The 19961-nt window shown below is 42.9% G+C and overlaps 1 protein-coding gene across 3 annotated transcripts; it reads right to left on the bottom strand.

The window, feature by feature from the left end:
* Positions 1–14047: 14047 nt before the first annotated feature.
* Positions 14048–16102, bottom strand: TCEAL1 (transcription elongation factor A like 1). 3 transcript variants are annotated; one of them, XM_027533279.1, is made up of 3 exons: positions 15964–16102; positions 15470–15538; positions 14048–15092 (listed from the first exon to the last, which is right to left on the bottom strand). In XM_027533279.1, exon 3 carries the CDS (start codon positions 15078–15080, stop codon positions 14601–14603), a length of 480 nt encoding a protein of 159 aa, XP_027389080.1. In that variant the 5' UTR covers positions 15081–15092; positions 15470–15538; positions 15964–16102; the 3' UTR covers positions 14048–14600. The 3 variants fall into 3 exon arrangements, with proteins under 3 accessions (XP_027389080.1, XP_027389079.1, XP_027389081.1); XM_027533278.1 differs by lacking the exon at positions 15470–15538 and having other exon boundaries at positions 15964–16088; XM_027533280.1 differs by lacking the exons at positions 15470–15538; positions 15964–16102 and adding an exon at positions 15695–15953.
* Between the last annotated feature and the right edge of the window lie 3859 nt (positions 16103–19961).

The raw sequence follows: 19961 nt of genomic DNA, 5'->3' as shown, positions 1-19961 counted from the left end.
ACTCACTCTTGGCCTCTTGGACTCTCAAGAGGGTCCAAATCAACCCTAGTTTTTTGAGGTCTGGATGATAGAGGTTGAAACAGAGGAGACAGTTACAATCTTGAATATTTGGTTCACCAAACTTATATTTAATAAATGTTTTATCCTCTGTCCTATATAGGATATCAAATAAGACACAAATGTCCCCGGGGATCACTGATTTACATGAGAGCATGTGTGTGTGCTAGGTCACTTCATTTGTGTCCGACTCTTTACAACTCCATGGACTGTATAGCCCACCAGGCTCCTCTGTCCATGGGATTCTCCAGGCAAGAATATCAGAGTGGGTTGCCATGCCCTCTTCCAGGGGATCTTCCCAACCCAGGAATTGAATCTGCGTCTCTTATGTCCCCTGCATTGGCAGGTGGGTTCTTTACCACTGAACCACCTGGGGAGTCTTTATATGGGAGAGAGAGGTCTAAACATAGTTTTAGCTTGATAATAAAGTCTAGTCAATTGGTAATTTAGAAACACCAGGAAAAGACACACAACTCTGATGACTGTGAAGAAGATACTTTTGTTGAGTTTTAGTGATTAAGTAGGATTTTGCTTAACAGAGAAGCAGAGGGCAGTCTAGACAGAAGGGGGACAGCAGGAGAAAGCTTGAGGCAAAGCCATGGAGGTTTGGCCTCAGAGATCTGACTGAACCAGACCGGTCAAAGTCCAGCAGGAATTCAGATGACAGATGTCCATTACAGAGGCCAGTTTTTTTAACCCACCAATTAACAACTCTGACACTGAGGGAGTGTCAGATCCCACATGTTAAGGGCTTATTTCCACAAGACTGCGCCTTCTCACATTCCAGATGTCAACCTGTGCTTCTGACAGACCAGTTATAGACCAGAGGTTCCCATGAACCTCAGTTTGATACACTTGCTAGATTGGCTCACAGAACTCAGGGAGAGGTTTACTTATGTTTTCCAGTTTCTTTTAAAGAAATCAGATGAACAGTCAGATGAGGAGGTAGGGGCAAGGTCCTGAAGGGACCTGAATGCATGGACTTCTGTTCCCAAGAAAGTGGGGTGTCCCACCCTCTCAGCATGTGGATGCATTCACTAGCCTGTGCTTGCATGCTTAGCTGTGTCCAACTCTTTGTGCCAGGTTCCTCTTTCCATGTGATTTTTCAGGCAAGAATACTAGCCTCCAGGGGATGTTCCTGACCAAGGAATAAAAACAAACATCCGTGTGTCTCCTTCATTGCAGGTGGATTCTTTACCCACTGGGCTCCCCTTGTGGCTCAGCTGGTAAAGAATCCTCCTGCAATGCGGGAGACCTGGGTTTGATTCCTGGGTTGGGAAGATCCCCTGCAGAAGGGAAAGGCTACCTACCCTAGTATTCTGGCCTGAAGAATTCCATGGACTGTATAGTCCATGGGGTCTCAAAAAGTCGGACACGACTGAGTGACTTTCACTTCACTCTTTACCCACTGAGCCACTGGGGAAGCCAACTGGAAGCTCATCCAATCTTGTTCCCCTTCCCAGTTGTCCTTGGAGCTGAAAGTTCCAGTTTCTGGTGACCAGCCCCATCTTGAAGCTATCTAGTGGCCCCACCCCCTTAAGCATAAGCTCAAAAGAGTCTCCCTATGAATAACAACAGACTCCCATCACTCAGGCAATTCCAAAGCTTTGAAGAGCAATGCACAAGTAACTGGAGACAAAAATCAAATACATTTCTTATTATACCATAGTAGGTAACAACCTGGATAGATTTCTAAGACATGCTGGAATGGAAAAAAGAACATTTTGTTGAATGAAAAGTAGGGTATAATGTCATTTATGTAATATCATTCAAATTCTATGAATATGTGTGTTTCCATGTGTGTGAATTGTTTCTCATGTGAACTCTCCATATACTTTGCTTATTTTCTATTGGTGAGTGGAGATTTATATTTTTATATAAATTTTTCAAAGATATCTCAAAATCTGTAATAGATGTTTATCTCAAGATCTGTAATATATGTTTTAAATATTTCATCTGTTTCTCATGTGCCAGTTGATATTCTTTGAGATTTTTTTAACTTCAAAGATTTTGAAAGAGATCATTCTATTAAATTTTCTGATTGCAAACGCATTCTTGTAAAAAAGAGATTTCAAACTTAATAAGAGTGGGGCATGAGAGTGGGGTAGTGTTCACACCTTTTCTGAGTTCCAAAAAGTGAGTGCCACTAGACTCAGTGTGAAATTTTAGGAGCAAGCAAGGCATAATGGTTAAGTCAGACAAATGTAAGTTCAAATCCAACCTCCTCCTACAGGTTGTGTGATACTGTATAAGTCACCAAACCTTTTTGAGTTTCAGTCTCCTCATCTATAATAAGGATGAATGCCTTCCTCAAAGTGTTGTAAGGATTTAAGAAGATCTCAGAGATTAAATATCTGGCCTAAAGTAGGTTCTAGCTCATTTTTAATTTCTTTGCTCAGTTCCAAACAAAGCTAGTGCTCTTTGCTCTACCTTATGCTTTTTTGGGGGACCTGTCCATTCATGTGGCCTTCAGACAGAGGCCTCTGAAATCAATGAGAACAATTTTATCTTCACTATAGACACTACTGTCAAGGACTGTGGTTGATGGAATGTCCATGTGGATGAATGCCATGGTACATGTGCAAAAAAAAAAAAGGAATAAATAAAATATATGCTATATAAGGTATGACGACAATAAATATGTAAATGAATACATATGCACATCTTCTTAGTTGACAATATTATATCAATATGTAAGGTAACATACATATATACTATATAAAAAAGTAAATTAACAAACTGTATGTGAAGTCGCTCAGTCGTGTCTGACTCTTTGTGAACCCATGGACTGTAGCCTGCCAGGTTCCTCTGTCCATGGAATTTTTCTAGGCAAGAGTACTGAAGTAGGTTGCTGTTTCCTTTTCCAGGGGATAATCCCAACCTAGGGATCGAACCCGGGTCTCCTACATTGCAGGCAGATACCTTACTATCTGAGCCACCAGGGAACAAACTGTGTAAAAGGAGATATATGTATACACACAACATAAGTACATGGATGTTGTATGGGAGGAAAAATAATTTTCCCTCTATCCTTCTGGGGCCTTGGCTGAGACCCCCCTGTGTAATAAAAGATAGATTAAGAAGGAAATGGCAACCCACTCCAGTACTCTTGCCTGGAAAATCCCATGGACGGAGGAATCTGGTAGGCTATTGTCCATGGGGTCGCAAAGAGTTGGACACGATTGAGCGACTTCACTTCACTTCACTTCAACCTTAGAAAAACAAACAGGAATTTGATACCATATATACCTCCTGTATACATAGGCGATAATCCAGGAAAACTGAGTAACTCCCTGAAATAGCCCAAACGACCACCTTAAATAGCATCTTCAGCTAAAGACAAAAGAAAGATCTTTGGAGGGAGGGGCAGTTATGAGATGCTATCAAACAAAATACAAAACATCAAACACATTTAACAGGACTAGAATCTGAAATCCACACAGGTATGTTACAGTTTCCACTGAAAACATTATTTTATTCTCTACACTTACCCCCATTTCTATCAGAGATAATCAAAGGAAGACTAGTTAGTTTGCAAAATGAGTCTAGTAAGGGAAGTCTCCTTTGTAAGGGTGTCTTCCTCTTGGTACCAGGAAGAGGAGGATGACAGAAATTATAAACTCATAGAGAAGGAGCAAACTTAAATAACAACACTCTTGTTTACTGTGCTTTGACTACAAAACCATGCCCCATAGGGTTAACAGAAGCTGGCACCTTAACCGAAATCCTTGAGTGTATCTTACAGAACAGCAGATAAGGGAACAGCTTGTTTAAAAAAAAAAAAAAAAAAACCCTCTGTTTGTAATCTGTCTTTACTGATTAAGCATGCTTTCAATTTTTTTTTCTATTTTTTTTCCTTCTTCAGTTGCATATCCTCCAAGCTTAGGTAATATATCATAAGACTTCTTAACCACCCCTACCGTCTCTGACGTAGGGGTCACTATAGTAACGGGGCTTAAGTTGTTTTCTAGGAACTTGGAGTTAGCTCCTGTCCAGTTCAAGCTGGCTAAAACTGGTTGGGACCACCAATCCTAAAATCAAGCCTGCACAGGTGTCCAATGAAGGACCTTTTAACATCAGAGGGCCAAAAACTCCACCCTTAGATTATAAGCACCTCCATTTGTTCATAACATACATCCCATGAAGAAGCAGGTAACTCAGATACGCCTGCACAAAACACTAATTACCTAACCTTTTCCCTACCACCTCCAATCACCTTTCCCCAGGCCTATGGCCACCCTGCTTCTTTATCCCATAAATATCTCAAGCCTCTCAACATTGGGGAGGCAGACTTGAGACTTGTTCTCCTGTCTCCTCATATGACTGCCTTGTGAATAAACTTGTCCTCTGCTATAAAACCTCAGCATCTCATCATTTGGCTTGCTGAACATCAAGCAAATAAAGCCAGTTCAGTAACAGTAACCACCTGTGACTGCTCCCACCCCCACCAACATCTTTTGTCTTTAGCAGAAGATAATATTTAAGGTGATGGCTTGGGCCATTTGGGGGAGTTACTCAGTTTTGCTGGGTACCTCCTCACAGGAGGTATCCGTGCATGCATGCTAAGTCATTTTAGTCGTGTTGACTCTTTATGACCCCATGAACTGAACAGGAGGTATACATGATATTAAACTTATGCTTGTTTTTCTCCTGTTAGTCTGTCTTTTATTACAGCAGATCTCAGCCACAACATTGGAAGGGTAGAGAGAAAATTATATTTCTTCTCCTACACAGTTAAAGCCTTGTTAATATAACCAGTGTTTCTAATTGTGTCCTGTTAATTGCTAATTGCCATGAAAACTACCCAGTAAGGTTCTAAATTCTGGAGGGATCAGATAGGGAGGAAAATCAATTGTTTCACCTTTGTTCATAAGGGTATACTTTGTGTGTGTGTTAGTCACTCAGTTGTGTCTGACTCTGCAACCCCAGTCTGTTAAGCTCCTCTGTCCATGGAATTCTCCAGGCAAGAATACTGGAGTGGGTAGCCATTCCCTTCTCCAGGGTATCTTCCCGACCCAGTGATCAAACCCGCATTTCCTGCATTGCAGGTAGACTCTTTACCATCTGAGCCACCAGGGAAGTTCCAAGAGTATACTTGGACAACTAGATATAAGTCATAGATAGCTTACTGCTACTGCTAAGTCACTTCAGTCGTGTCCGACTCTGTGCGACCCCATAGACAGCAGCCCACCAGGCTCCCCCGTCCCTGGGATTCTCCAGGCAAGAACACTGGAGTGGGTTGCCATTTCCGTCTCCAATGCATGAAAGTGAAAAGTGAAAGTGAAGTTGCTCAGTCGTGTCCGACTCTTAGCAACCCCATGGTCTGCAGCCTACCAGGCTCCTCTGCCCGTGGGGTTTTCCAGGCAAGAGTACTGGAGTGGGGTGCCGTTGCCCATAGATAGCTTAAGAGAAAAGAAAAATAGGTTTCCTTAAATGTGGAAAACAAAACATTGAATAAAGATGTTTCAAACAAGTCATAAAAAATTCCAGTCATCCTCATTAGTTGATTCAGCCCCACATAAATTAACTCTTGTTGATCTTGTTCTTTTGTTAGCAGTTTTATGAATACAATTTTTTCATTAGAGTTCTGTACATTCTTATCCAGTCCAGTGGTATGATGTGAAAGATTTCAGAAATTGTAGTTCTCATAGTCCTACCCATGAATCTGGAAGATGAAGCACTTTTGCAAAATCATCAGAATAAAAAAATCAGTTCAGTTCAGTTGCTCAGTCAAGTCTGACTCTTTGCAACCCCATGGACTGCAGCAGGCCAGGCTTCCCTGTCCATCACCAGCTCCAGGAACTTGCTCAAACTCATCTCATGTCCATTGAGTTGGTGATGCCATCCAACCATCTCATCCTCTGTTGTCCCCTTCTCCTCCTGCCTTCAATCTTTCCCAGCATCAGGGTCTTTTCCAGGGAGTCAGTTTTTTGCATCAGGTGGCCAAAGTATTGGAGTTTCAGTTTCAACATCAGTCCTTCCAGTGAATATTCATGACTGATTTCCTTTAGGATTGACTGGTTTGATCTCCTTTCTATAAAGGAAAAAAGGCTTAAAAATGGCTATCATTAAAGATATGATGAGAGTACATTGTAGTGCAATTGATAAGGAAATTTGGCTATTTCTGTGACAGTATTTTAAGATAATTAGAATTATGACTGATAATATTATACTAGGACATATCAGAAATCTAGAAATTTTCATACAATTTCTGGAACACTTATATTTAACATATACGAATATAACCCAAAGAAAGTTTAAAATATCAAATAAGCCTAATTAGTTTAATAGCTCATTTTTTTTAAAGGAGAGAGAATAAATCTTTTGAAATTTTCCAGAGCACCTTTGGGAAATTCCAGAATTAGTTCGAGGTCAAAAAGACTTCGTTTATAATTTGATTTGGGGAAGTTAATAAAAAATAAAAAAAGGTGGATGCTTGACTAAGAAGGATCACAGATCATTATGAAGCTACTTAATTATCCATCTAACCAAAGTGAAAAAAGATTTTAAAGGCAAATACTCATAAGACTTGGTTTTAAGTAACTGGAGACCTGATGATGAATATGAAGCATAGGAAATTACTTCGGTAAGACACAAAATCTTTATTTTTTCTAGGCAGATTAAAAGGTAAAGAAAAACCTTTCACAATCTCTTGTCAAGAGCAGACTGATAGTCTATGAAACTTTTTCCTTATACCAGAGAAAAAGAGAATTAAGTTTTAGTTTTATATAGGTACACCATGGACTGTAGCTTGCCAGGCTCCTCTGTCCATGGAATTTTCCAGGCAAGAATACTGGAGTGGCTTGCCAATCCCTATCTCAGGGGATCTTCCCCATCCAGGAATCAAACCCACATCTCATGCATTGGCAGGCAGATTCTTTACCACTAGCACCACCTGGGAAGCCCCACACTATTGATATTAAAGCTTATTTTTAAAGACCCTTATAATATCAATTTGATTATATTCTTTGCAGCCAAAGATGGAGAAGCTCTATATAGTCAGCAAAAACAAGACCGGGAGCTGACTGTGGCTCAGATCATGAGCTCCTTATTGCCAAATTCAGACTTAAATTGAAGAAACTGGGGAAAACCACTAGACCACTGAGGTACGACCTAAATCAAATCCCTTGTGACTATACAGTGGAAGTGAGAAATAGGTTTAAGGGACTAGATCTGATATACAGAGTGCCTAATTAACTATGGATGGAGGTTCGGGCCATTGTACAGGAGACAGGGATCAAGACCATCCCCAAGAAAAAGAAATGCAAACAGACAAAATGGCTGTCTGAGGAGGCCTTACAAATAGCTGTGAAAAGAAGAGAAGTGAAAAGCAAAGGAGAAAAGGAAAGGTACAAGCATCTGAATGCAGATTTCCAAAGAAAAGCAAGGAGAGATAAGAAAGCCTTCCTCAGCAATCAATGCAAAGAAGTAGAGGAAAACAATAGAATGGGAAAGACTAGAGATCTCTTCAAGAAAATTAGAGATACCAAGGGAACATTTCATGCTAAGATGGACTCAATAAAGGACAGAAAGGGTAGGGACCTAACAGAAGCAGAAGATATTAAGAAGAGGTGGCAAGAATACATAGAAGAACTGTACAAAAAAGATCTTCATGACCCAGATAATCACGAAGGTGTGATCACTCACACTCACCTAGAGCCAGACATCATGGAATGTGAAGTAAAGTGGGCCTTAGGAAGCATCACTATGAACAAAGCTAGTGGAGGTGATTGCATATCTCACACATTAGTTAAGTAATGCTCAAAATTCTCCAAGCCAGGCTTCAGCAATACATGAACCGTGAACTTCCAGATGTTCAATCTGGTTTTAGAAAAGGCAGAGGAAACAGAGATCAAATTGCCAACATCCGCTGGATCATCAAAAAAGCAAGAGAGTTTCAGAAAAACAACTATTTCTGCTTTATTGACTATGCCAAAGCCTTTGACTGTGTGGATCACAATAAACTTTGGAAAATTCTGAAGGAGATGGGAATACCAGACCACCTGACCTGCCTGTTGAGAAACCTGTATGCAGGTGAGGAAGCAACAGTTAGAAGTGGACATGGAACAACAGACTGGTTCCAAATAGGAAAAGGAGTACGTCAAGTCTGTATATTGTCACCCTGCTTATTTAACTTATATGCATGTTATATCATGAAAAAGCTGGGCTGGAAGGAAGCACAAGCTGGAATCAGGATTGCCGGGAGAAATATCAATAACCTCAGATATGCAGATGACATCACCCTTATGGCAGAAATTGAAGAACAACTAAAGAGCCTCTTGATGAACGTGAAAGAAGAGAGTGAAAAAGTTGGCTTAAAGCTCAACATTCAGAAAACTAAGATCATGGCATCCAGTCCCATCACTTCATGGCAAATAGATGGGGAAACAGTGGAAACAGTGGCTGACTTTATTTTCTGGGGCTGCAAAATCACTGCAGATGGTGATTGCAGCCTTGAAATTAAAAGACACTTACTCCTTGGAAGGAAAGGTATGACCAACCTAGACAGCATGTTAAAAAGCAGAGACATTACTTTGCCAACAAAGGTCCATCTAGTCAAGGCTATGGTTTTTCCACTAGTCATGTATGGATGTGAGAGTTGGAATATAAAGAAAGCTGAGCGCTGAAAAATTGATGTTTTTGAACTGTGGTGTTGGAGAAGACTCTTGAGAGTCCCTTGGACTGCAAGGAGATCCAACTAGTCCATCCTAAAGGAGATCAGTCCTGGGTGCTCACTGGAAGGACTGATGTTGAAACTGAAACTCCAATACTTTGGCCACCTGATGCGAAGAGCTGACTCATTTGAAAAGACCCTGATGCTGGGAAAGATTGAGGGCAGGAGGAGAAGGGGACGAAAGAGGATGAGATAGTTGGATGGCGTCACCGACTCAATGGACGTGGCTTTGGGTAGACTCCGGCAGTTGGTGATGGATAGGGAGGCCTGGCGTGCTGCGGTTCATGGGGTCGCAAAGAGTCGGACACAACTGAGTGACTGAACTGGACTGAATCAATATCAGTTTTAGCCAGCCTGACTACACATGGTGAGATGCTTTTCCTTGTCAAGCAGTGTGGTTGATGGAATGAATACCTATATAAATATCATGGCACATGTAAAGAAAAAGGAATAAACAAAATATATGCTATATAAGATATAAATACAAATATACATATGAATACATAAAGGTATTCAGATATATATCATATAATTATATAAAGTAATACATATATGTGTTAGTCCCTCAGTCATATCCAACTCTTTGGAACCCCATGGACTATAGCCTGCCAGGCTCCTCTGTCCATGGGGATTCTCCAGGCAAGAATACTTGAGTGGGTTGCCATTTCCTTTTCCAATACACATATATACTATATAAAAAGTAAGTTATGAGTATATAAAAGGAGATATATATATTTACACATGCAATATAAGTAATGCATATTAATATTATTTTCTCTACATAGAGAAACTAATTTATATCTTCTTTTATACTTTTCTATATTTGCATATATTTTTCTATTAGAAATATGTAACTTCCCATTCAGAGAAAAAGTGACAATAGTATAAGATCACTCTTATACTATTATACTATTATACTATTTAAACCCCCTGCTCCCCTACACACACACACTTATCTTGACCTGAGACAGGGAAAAACCACCTAACAACAGGTTGCTTCTTGTGCCATCTCACTACCCCTGCCTCCCCAGGAAGAAGCTGATAACTGTGTCGGCCCAGTATCAGTCAGGATTGAGGTCTTCCTCCCCCATCACCCGATAGTTTCTCCTTCCCTCTTCTTGAATGAATGAGTGTGTTAGTCGCTCAGTCGTGTCCGACTCTTTGCAACCCCATGAACTGTAGCCCACCAGGCTCCTCTGTCCATGGAACTTCTCAAGCAAGAATACTGGAGTGGGTTGTTAATCCCTTCTCCAAAGGATCTTCCCGACCCAGGGATCGAACTGGGATCGCAGCACTGTCACAGCATAGTGACTCAGATGGTAAAGAGTCTGCCTGCAATGCAGATGTGGCTTCCATTCCTGGGTAGGGAAGATCCCCTGGAGAAGGGAGTGGCAACCCACTCCGGTATTCTTGCCTGGAGAATTTCATGGACAGAGGAGCCTGGCGGGCCCCAATCCTTGAGGTCGCAAAGAGTCGGATTTGGATTTGACTGAGCCACTAACACACTCACTCACTCAAGGAGAGGGAAGGAGAAACTATTGGGTGATGGGGGGAGAAGACCTCAATCCTGCCAGACACTACTGAGTAGCTGTTTTCTACTCGCAGTTCTGGCTAAGGCCACGAGATGGCGAGCTTACCTCTAGTTTCTAAACTTAAAAAAAGTATTATCTTGGCAAAGAGGTGTAAAGAAAAACTTCATTTTTTACACACAGACCATGAATCAGTGAATTCAGTAGAATCTCACTCTGAAACATGTATATTTATAGTAAAGGATAGAAGGATATTCAATCAGATTCTTGCTTACTATGCACTGAGTGTGTGTGTGCTCAGTCATTTCAGTCCTGTCCTGCTCTGTGTGACCCCACGGACTGTAGCCCACCAGGCTCCTCTGTCCATGGGATTCTCCAGGCAAGAATACTGGAGTGGGTTTCCATGCCCTCCTCCAGGGGATCTTCCCCACCCAGAGATCAAACCTGTGTCTCCTGCATTGCAGGCAGATTCTTTAACCGCTGAGTTTCTGGGATGCACTGCATACCACAAGCCAAAATCCCTATTTCCATATCTAACTGCCTATTGGACATTTCCACCTGGAAAAAGATAATAGTGTGGAAACTCACCCAAATGCACAAACCAACAAGGACAGCATACTTAGCAAATCCAAATAAATTATTCCCTAAGCCCCAGAAAGCTGCAATCTAAATTGGAGGCAGACTGGGGAGAATACAGAATTTGATTCAGATAAATCTGAGAACACACAGTCTACCTCTTATTTATCTGTATAATCTTCCTCATTTGTAAAAATAATTGTATTTCTGAATGGGAAAGGGAGCAGTCTCTGGGCATTTTGCAAGAACCCTGAACCTGATCCCTCTATGCTTCCTCACCAGAGGGGCTCCCACTCCCAGGCATTGTGGGCATCCTGCTTAGTACACAGCTCTCTCCAGGGTCCTGGACCCTCAATGGTTTGTGCTCTGGAGTTGGCGGCTGGTAGCTTCTTGGACATGTGACAGGGATGTGAGCCCTCTGTGTGAGCAGGGAAGTGGTGAGAGGCCCAGACAACCAGGCTCTGGATGCTGCTGACCCTCCACCATCAACACCTCCAAAATGTTTTCACACCAACCCACAGCCTGACTGCCCTGACCCCTGGTACTGCAGTGCATAGGGGTGTTCACACAGGAGTGACACCTCTTTTCTCCTGAGCTGTCAGACCACAGGCCTTTGAAGCTCCCTTTACCTGGGGGCACCTGTACCTCTGGGCCTGGGCTGACGCAAACATCAGAAGCGCCGCACCAGCACACACAGACCTAAAGTCACCATAGAACCACCCAAACAGGCCAGGGCACATCTGAGGCCCTTCCGGGAATCTGAGCAAGGTGAGTGGGAGAGGGATGGGTGAGGTCTTGTCTGAGGTCTAATTCCATTTTGGGATGGGGGGCGGGTACTTCACTGGACTCTGACAGAAGGGGCAGGCCCTTCTGCTTCAGCCCTAAGTTACCTGGTTAGGCCCAGGCCAGACACCTGTTTGCTCAAGTATCCCAACCAGTGTTTCCAGTTGGGAATCCTTGGGCTTATCTCCTCCCCTATAGAAGATTCCTCTAAAGAGGGAGGGAGAAGGAAGGAGAGGCAAAGTGCTCTGACCTGCAATGGGGACAGTCGTTGTCTTCCAGGTATGCATGTCTAGGACAGTCTGGGCCTCAGCCTAGAAGAGTGGTGCCTGCTGCAGGCTGGAGCAGAGAAACCAATGTCAGACCACCCTGGAGAGTGGTGTGCCTTGGGGGAGCCCTTCCACATCCTGTCCAGGGAGCTAGATTCATCCTGTCATATAGAACTGGTGAATTGCTGGACTCTCATCTCACTCCAGCCAGAATCCAGCCCAATCAGCATCATCAGGCTACCATAATCTTGAGGAATGATCTGAAGACATGAAGATCCTCCAAATGGCATCACACAGTGAAAAAATTAAAAGCAAAATCAAGGGCACAGGACTGGCTTACCACTTTGAGATCTGATTACCAAAGAACTTTGAACTTATTTTTGATGTACTTTACTCATATTGTGAGGAAGTAGTGCAAGGCATTACAAAATGTCAGTCATAGAAAATACATCTTGCTGTTTTGTCAGCTCTCTTAGGTTTTTATTTATTTATACCGTATTTATTCTGTATATGGTCTTGCTTTGCTGCAAAAAAATCTAAACTTTTTGTTTATTTTTGTCTGTGCCATGCCACATGTGGGATCTTGGTTCTCCAACCAGGGATCAAATCCATGCCCCCTGCATTGCAAGCATGGAGGCTTAATTATTGGGCCACCAGGGAAGCCTCCCCCCCAAATTAAATTTTATGTAGTAAAATTGATTTTTCCTTAAAAAATAAGGAATTTTTAATTCCTTATTTAAAAATATGGTTGGACAAGGCTTTTACCTCTTTAGTTTTCTTATAATCATCTGTACTTCTATTTATGTCATAATTTATCCTTACTAAAACTAGGAATATATTGTATATACCTAGCAGTCACTTTCTAGCTTATGTGCTTATAAACAGAAAAGCAGATTTAGTGGGTCTGGGTTAGAGCCCAGGTCTCTGCTTATTTTATAGGAGAAACACTGACACCTGAAATATTTAAATTTTACCGTTAAATTTGGGGAAACAGTACCTCTCCCAGACCCTTTGGAATTGCAAGTTATACTTTCTAGAGATGTGAACACACTGAAGCTTATGTAGTTCATCAGACAGACTGGGTTCATGATTGGGTTACAATTCTGAGAAATTATTAACCACTGTCTGTGTTTCTAGAGTGAATACAGTCAATAAAACAAAATTTTAGGTTTTTACAAACAAGTTTAACACAAATCATATCTGATACAGACATATAGTAATTTAATGACTTACAAAGTATTTCTGCGTGTTTCATGTTGGTGTAGGGTGGGGCAGATGGGTAATATCCTAGCTTGAGCTTAAGTCATAATTTCCTCTTATACATACTGAGCAAGTTAGAGGAATTGGTAAGGCAAGCCTGCCAGAAGCCTCTGGGAGAGAACTCACCCTAAGACAAGTATTGGAGAATTACAACCATAGTTATCCTTGGAAATCATTTGAAAGAGGGGGGTTCCAATTCTAGGCACATAGCATTGTGTCTGGCTCACAAATTTTTCTCCAAGCCCAGGTGAACTCATGTTTGCTTCCAATGGAGAAAAGGGAGGCTTTCGGGAGAAAAGGGCTATTTTGCTAAGAATTCTATAAGACTTAAGAGGTTTTAAGCAGCACTGGAATAGTATCCACCTGGATAGGTGTAATATTAAAGCTAGAGAAGGGGCATCCTTCATATATCTTAAGAGACGGTTCATTCAGCTTTGGTCCTGAAGGGACTCTAGAGCGATCAGTAAAGCTATGCACCTGGAGAACTCTGGTACCTCAGCTGTGACGGGGGCCACGGAAGGAGCAGGATCCAGGAGAAGGGGCAGCTATAGCCAGCAGACATGGCAGTATCCAGGAAAGAGAACAGCAGGACAGAAGTATGTAGCACTTATCTGGCATCACACAGGATTTGTGAGTGCAAACAAGACCTTTGGGTACCATCCCCAGTATGTGAAGGCAATCTATAGGGGATGGGTCCAGCCTGTGCCAGTAGGGGAAAAAATATAGCTCACATGACCTTCACCTCACTTGGTTCCACCCGAGGCCCCGTAATAAATAAACCATAAATAATAAATCATCTTATTCCTATTTAAGTAGGAAAACAATACCCTTAAACAAATGTGAGTACAGTACCTGGTTTACATTTCTGTCTAAGAGATTCAGGAAAAAAACAGGGGATTTACTTTTCTTTTTTAAAGTTCTGAAAAGTATTTATTAAGTGCCACATTATGTTTATAAGCTGATTGACAAATTATTTCATTGCTTTACAATTTTTCCCATTGTATTGTCTTTTTTTGGTAACACATGTAAAATGTTCTCATCTTGAGAAAATGAGAAATTCAGATGAAGCAAAAATGAAAAAACAAACCACCTGTTATCCTACCACACAGATAGTCACTGTTAAACCTCTTTAGTATATACTTTGAGTTTTTTCTTTGCATATTAATATATAAATATACACTTTTTACAAAAATGGGATACTACATATACTTTTTGAAAATTGCTTTTTTCCACTCCACAATATATACTGTGCATCTTCCCATGCAAATGGAGAAGACATGATAGAAAGAGGATGTCTTGCAGATGGGGGTGAGACGCAATTTTATGCCAGTTACAAGAGAAATACTTCAAAGCCACACAAAAAGTTCAGATTAGGAAGACGTTGTAAGGTATGTAAGAAAAAGCAACGTTCAAGTAATAATACATCAGGCAAAACAAAATTCAAAGCTGAACACATTAAATAGGATAAGGACGGTTCCGCCTGGCCTTCCAATGCATGACCATCAGTTTGTTTCGTACTCGCTTCATCTCTTCCATCTCCTCTGCTACCTTTATCATCTCCTCGTTGCTTAAATTTCTGCCGTGTATGTCCCCTCTAAATTGCGGGCGGGAGCGGGCCAGCCTTTCCTTAAAGCTTCCCTCTTCTAGCTTGTGTTTGCCCACTCCGCAGGGAGGCTGCTCCATGGGAGGGCGCGCCTCAAAAAGGTCCTTCCTCGACAGGCGCTCCTGAGGAGGGCGCTCCTCGGACTCGAGCATCTCGGGAAGAAGCTCAGGAAGGAGTTCGTCGGGAAAGAACTCCTCCTCCGAGGACACCTCCTCCGAAGACTGCTCCTCCGGAGACGACTTTTCGGGAGACGGCTCCACAGAAGGCCGCTCTTCATCCGCCTTGGGCGAGCTCTGTGGCTGCTCCTCGGGCTCTTTGCAGGCTTTTTCCATGTTCAGGATGGTCTTTTTTTTTAAGCACGGTGATACAGAGGAGACAAGAAAGAGGCGAGTCAGAATACGCGCTGCCTGGACTAAGACCCCGCCCACGAGTTCCAATACCTGCCTCTTCCCCAGTCTGGGCCCGGGTCCGTCAAACTACGCTGACTGAGGGGCTCTCCGGCCCCCGGGAGCCCGCCGCGTCTGGCTCCCCTCTCAACCCCCGCCACCTTGTCGCCCCCTCCTTCCGAAAGCCCACCATTTTCCCGGCAGGCCTTGCCACACAGGCCTCTCCCGCAGGGACCGGGGCGGAGCGGGCCGGCGGTGCCGTGGACCCGGCTCCCTCCAGCAACCTCCCTCGCACCCCATCCCGGCCCGCTGCCCACCCCTTCCCCTATCTGGACCTCTCCCGGCGGCTGGTTCCGAGGCGGCCTCTCCTCCAGGTGCCCCGCTGTGACCTGCGGAGCTGCAGACTGTCGCCGAGACAGGGTAGGGGGCGGGGAGGAGGGAAAAACTGACACACGCCCCTTTTCTGGGCAACGGTCGCCGACCCCCCCCCGTATTCCCCTGCCCCCACCCTGCTCCATCTGAAAGCTTCGTCCTCCCCGCCCCCCCCACCCCGCCCCTACCCAGTAACGCTCGTCATTTCTATTCAGGCGGGAAGTGAAAGCGAAGGTCTGCTTAGAAACTATTTCTCAACGCCCGTGTTGTCTTCCCGGACTGGGGGATCCACTCACCTCCCCAGCCCACTCCCTAGACCACCATTTTTTGTACCGAAATGGGGGCGCGGGGGCGGGGTTTTGCAGGGAGAACGCCTGGACTCAGTGCCATCCCAACCCCAAAGGTTACTGGGCAGCACCAACACTCACACCGATTTAAGAGGGCGAAGGGGACTTACTTTCTTCTGCTTTTCCCCTCGTCCAAAGGGCGATAGGCATATGGTGTCTGGACAGGCAAAAAGGACCAGGACGAGAAGGACTTGGGCAGACACGGGCTCTGGTCACGTGAGGGCCGCGCGTCACCGCCGAGCTCAGATCCCCGGTTACCACTCTGACCGGCGGCCGCGCTGCCGCAACCAGCCGGTATTTCTTGATCCCCGACACACTAGACATCGTCACTCACCTCTCTTTTGTTTATGTGTGCCTTTTGTTGGTTACTAGAGACGGTCATCATCCAGTCTTGAGGGTTATTGCCTCTTCCTCTCTGTCTCTTTCCTTGATAACACCTCTCTCCCTCATTCTCCTGTCATCAGCTACCAAGGCCCATTATTTCCCTAACAGTTCAGATCCTGCACTGAAACCGGACTGTTTCTCTTTAATGAGTCACTATCATATGCCACCTCTTCCAGTTTTAATCCACATCCATAACTCAATCATGTCCGTTTAGGTGCTATCAAAATGACTCTCATGTCTTGTCATTTTCGTGGACAATAAGCTTTCACTTTTCCGTGACTTCAGGATTTTTTGAGTCTCTAGACCTAAATCACAAACAGAAGCGCCAGTCTAAATTAGTAATCATTCAGTTCTAGAACTCTAGAATAAAGTAAAGTTTGTAAAAAACGTGAATCTAAAAAGACTGAGTACTTTGATTTTCATAAGTCAGAATGCACATTCATGCATCTAAGTACAAATAGTTTGAAAACATTGATTATCTGAAATGGGAGCATTTTTGATAGAGAACATGGCATTATTAATGGGCTTCCCTTGTAGCTTAGTCGGTAAAGAATCTGCCTGCAGTGCGGAGATATGGGTTCAATCACTGGGTTGGGAAGATCCCCTGGCGAAGGAAATGGCAACCCACTCCAGTATCCTTGCCTGGAAAATCTTACGGACAGAGGAGCCTGGTGGGCTGCAGTCCATGGGGTTCCAAAGAGTCGGGCACGACTGAACGACTTAACACTATGGCATTACTATATATATATGTATGTATTTGCATATTGTATATATGTACTCTACATATATATACAATTCAGTAATTATAATAGAAGTAAGAATTTGCTGGAACTCAAAAGATTCAGCACAGAGGACATTCATATTGAACTATGCAATAATTCTGTGGACTGCACACAGTAGCAGGATTAAAATCATGCTAACACAGTTATTACAAGCATATGTTTTTGGATCTAATGATGTTTTATGATATTCAACTTCATACCTGCGTCTCACACCAACCTAGATGCCACTTTATCATGCAGATGCCCTTTCTTCCAGAGAGCAGACTATACCTCTCCTCGCTGTATTTTACACTTTCAGGGTAGGTTACCATTACACCTGTGAGGATCCTAGGTGGTCTAGTAAGTTTCCAAACAGAAGTTCATATGTGGAATTCCCCATTTTAAGAGCTTTTAGTCACTTTTCTTGAACATCTAATTTACTTTGTGTTGAGAAGCATCAAAACAGCTAAATATTAATGTACCTTTATATCCTTTCCATAACTGTTTTACTTTTCTATTTTTTTATGTCTTAAAAAAAATGGCAACCCAACTGATTCTTTTTTTAATTTTTAAAAATGTATTTATTTTTCTAGTATTTTTGACTGCACTGGGTCTTCGTTATTTCGAGCGGGGGCTACTCTCTAGTTGCGGTATGAGGGCTTCTCATTGCGGTGACTTCTCTTGCTGCAGAACATGGGTTCTAAAGCACATGGGCTTAGTCACTCCATGGCATGTGGAATCTTCCCAGACTAGGGATTGAACCTGTGTCCTGTGCATTGGCAGGCAAATTCTTAACCACTGGACCACCAGGGAAGTCCCAATATATGTCTTTTAAACCAAGTTTCAATATACCTTGTTTATTCTTTTTTTGCCAGGTCACACAGCTTTCAGGATCTTAGTTCCTGGACCAGGGATCCAACCCACAGACTAGGGATCTTCTCCCTACAGTGGAAGCCTAGATTTTTAACCACTGAACCACCAGAGAAGTCCCTTTATCCATTTCACCAAGATTTGACTTCATCATTTGTATGGTTTCTTTCCAAGGGGAACCCCATTCATTTATTCTTTTATCTTTTTTTCCCTTACATCCTGTGATGGCGAACTCACTACCTTAAAAGACACCCCACTGAAATTTCAGACAGTTCTAATCATTCAGTGTACCCCCTATTCCCCCCTCTTTGAGCTGAAATGTGCCTTCCTGTAATTTACACACATTGGTCCTGGTTCTCTCTTCTGGAGTGTTACAAAAGAAGTGTGTGCATGTGTGCTAAGTTGTTTCAGTCATGTCCAACTCTTTGCAACCCCATGGACTGTAGCCTACAAGGCTTCTCTGTCCACAGGATTTCCCAGGCAAGAATACTGGAGTGGGTTGCCATGCCCTCCTCCAGGGGGTCTTCCCCACCCAGGAATCTAACCTGAGTCTCTTACATCTCCTGTACTTGCAGGTGGGTTCTTTACCACTAGCGCCACCTGAGAAGTCCGCAAAAACGTATAAAATAACAAACGTGCCATTTACCCTTGACAGCCTAACTCTGGCAAAGTTAACATTCTGCTTCTTTCCCCTGCCCACCTGTGAGACACTGTGCGATATTCTCGAGTTTTCTGTGACTCTACTTCCTCATCTGCAAAATTGGAGACAATTAGTACCTACCTCATAGGACTGGTAAGAGGAATCAATGAGTCAGTATATGTAAAGGACCTGGAGTAGTGCCCAGCAGATAGAAAGCGTTCTATAAGTATTAACTGTAATAATAGTAACTAATGATAGTATGATAATACTAATAATACTACTAATTATCATCCTTTTTTATTAACATTAATTGAACATGTGTGCCAGGCATTGCACTAAGCACTGTCACATATGCTATCTCATTTAATCTTTAAACAATTATGTTCTCATTGTTTTTTGGTTCAGTTTAATTTCCCAAGGTATTTTGGCTCATTCTAATGTGATATATTTGTTCAAAGTCACTCACCATCCTACATGCTCCTGAATTTATAAATGTCTGAAAATACTGAATTTCCTTCCTTGTGTAGCATGGAAGGATTTGGCCACATCCTTCATTCTAGAATAGCTGAGTTATATCTACAGATGCATCCTAAGATCGTACTAGATTTCGTGGATGCCATATCACACAGTTGAATCCATTTTAAGTTACAATCAGCTGAGAACCCCCCAATCCCTATTAACGCACTTCTGTAAATCAGTTTAGATTTTCTTTTAAAGAGATTATTTATTTACTTAGTTTTAACTGACCAGGGTCTTCATTGTTGCATGTCGGCTTTTTCTAATTGCAGTGATTTCGGGCCATTCTTTGCTGCAGTGTGCAGGCTTCTCATTGTGGTGGCTTCTCCTGTTGTCAAGTGGAAGCTCTCGGCATGTGGGCTTCAGTAGTTGTGGTGCACAGGCTTAGTGGCTCTGTGGCATGTGGAATCTTCCCGGACCAGGCATCAAACCCATGTTCCCTGCATTGGAAGGCAGATTCTTTATCCACTGTGCCACCAGTCTATAAGTTTAGTTTAACCCAAGTGCAGAAGCTTGTATTTTTCTGGGTTAAATGTCTGTGAGACTCACTTCCTCATTCTTTGAATCCAGATTCAGTACATTAGCTACAAAATATTAGTTTATAGCACACTATTAGTACAAAATGGGATGATAACTTCAGCAAGCTCAGGAAAGATCTAAGGGAGATCCTCAGCAAAGAGCTCTGACTTCTAATGAAAAAAAATAAATTCCTTTTCCCTTTGGGTGTGGCAGCCAGGAGTATGCCCTGCCAGACCAACCCCCCTCCTTTCCTTTCTTAGGGTGGATTTACCTTCTGCTGCTGTGACTCAGACAATAAAGAATCCACCTGCAATGTGGGAGACCTGGGTTCAATCCCTGGGTCAGGAAGATCCCCTGGAGAAGGGAATGGCAACCCACTCTAGTCTTGCCTGGAGAGCTGATAGAAGCTAATGGTTGC

This window comes from Bos indicus x Bos taurus, chromosome X (assembly GCF_003369695.1).
Source record: "Bos indicus x Bos taurus breed Angus x Brahman F1 hybrid chromosome X, Bos_hybrid_MaternalHap_v2.0, whole genome shotgun sequence".
In the NCBI taxonomy this organism is placed as follows: domain Eukaryota; kingdom Metazoa; phylum Chordata; class Mammalia; order Artiodactyla; family Bovidae; genus Bos; species Bos indicus x Bos taurus.
The sequence above is the reverse complement of the archived record's forward strand: the minus strand, read 5'-3'. Positions and strand labels throughout refer to the sequence as shown.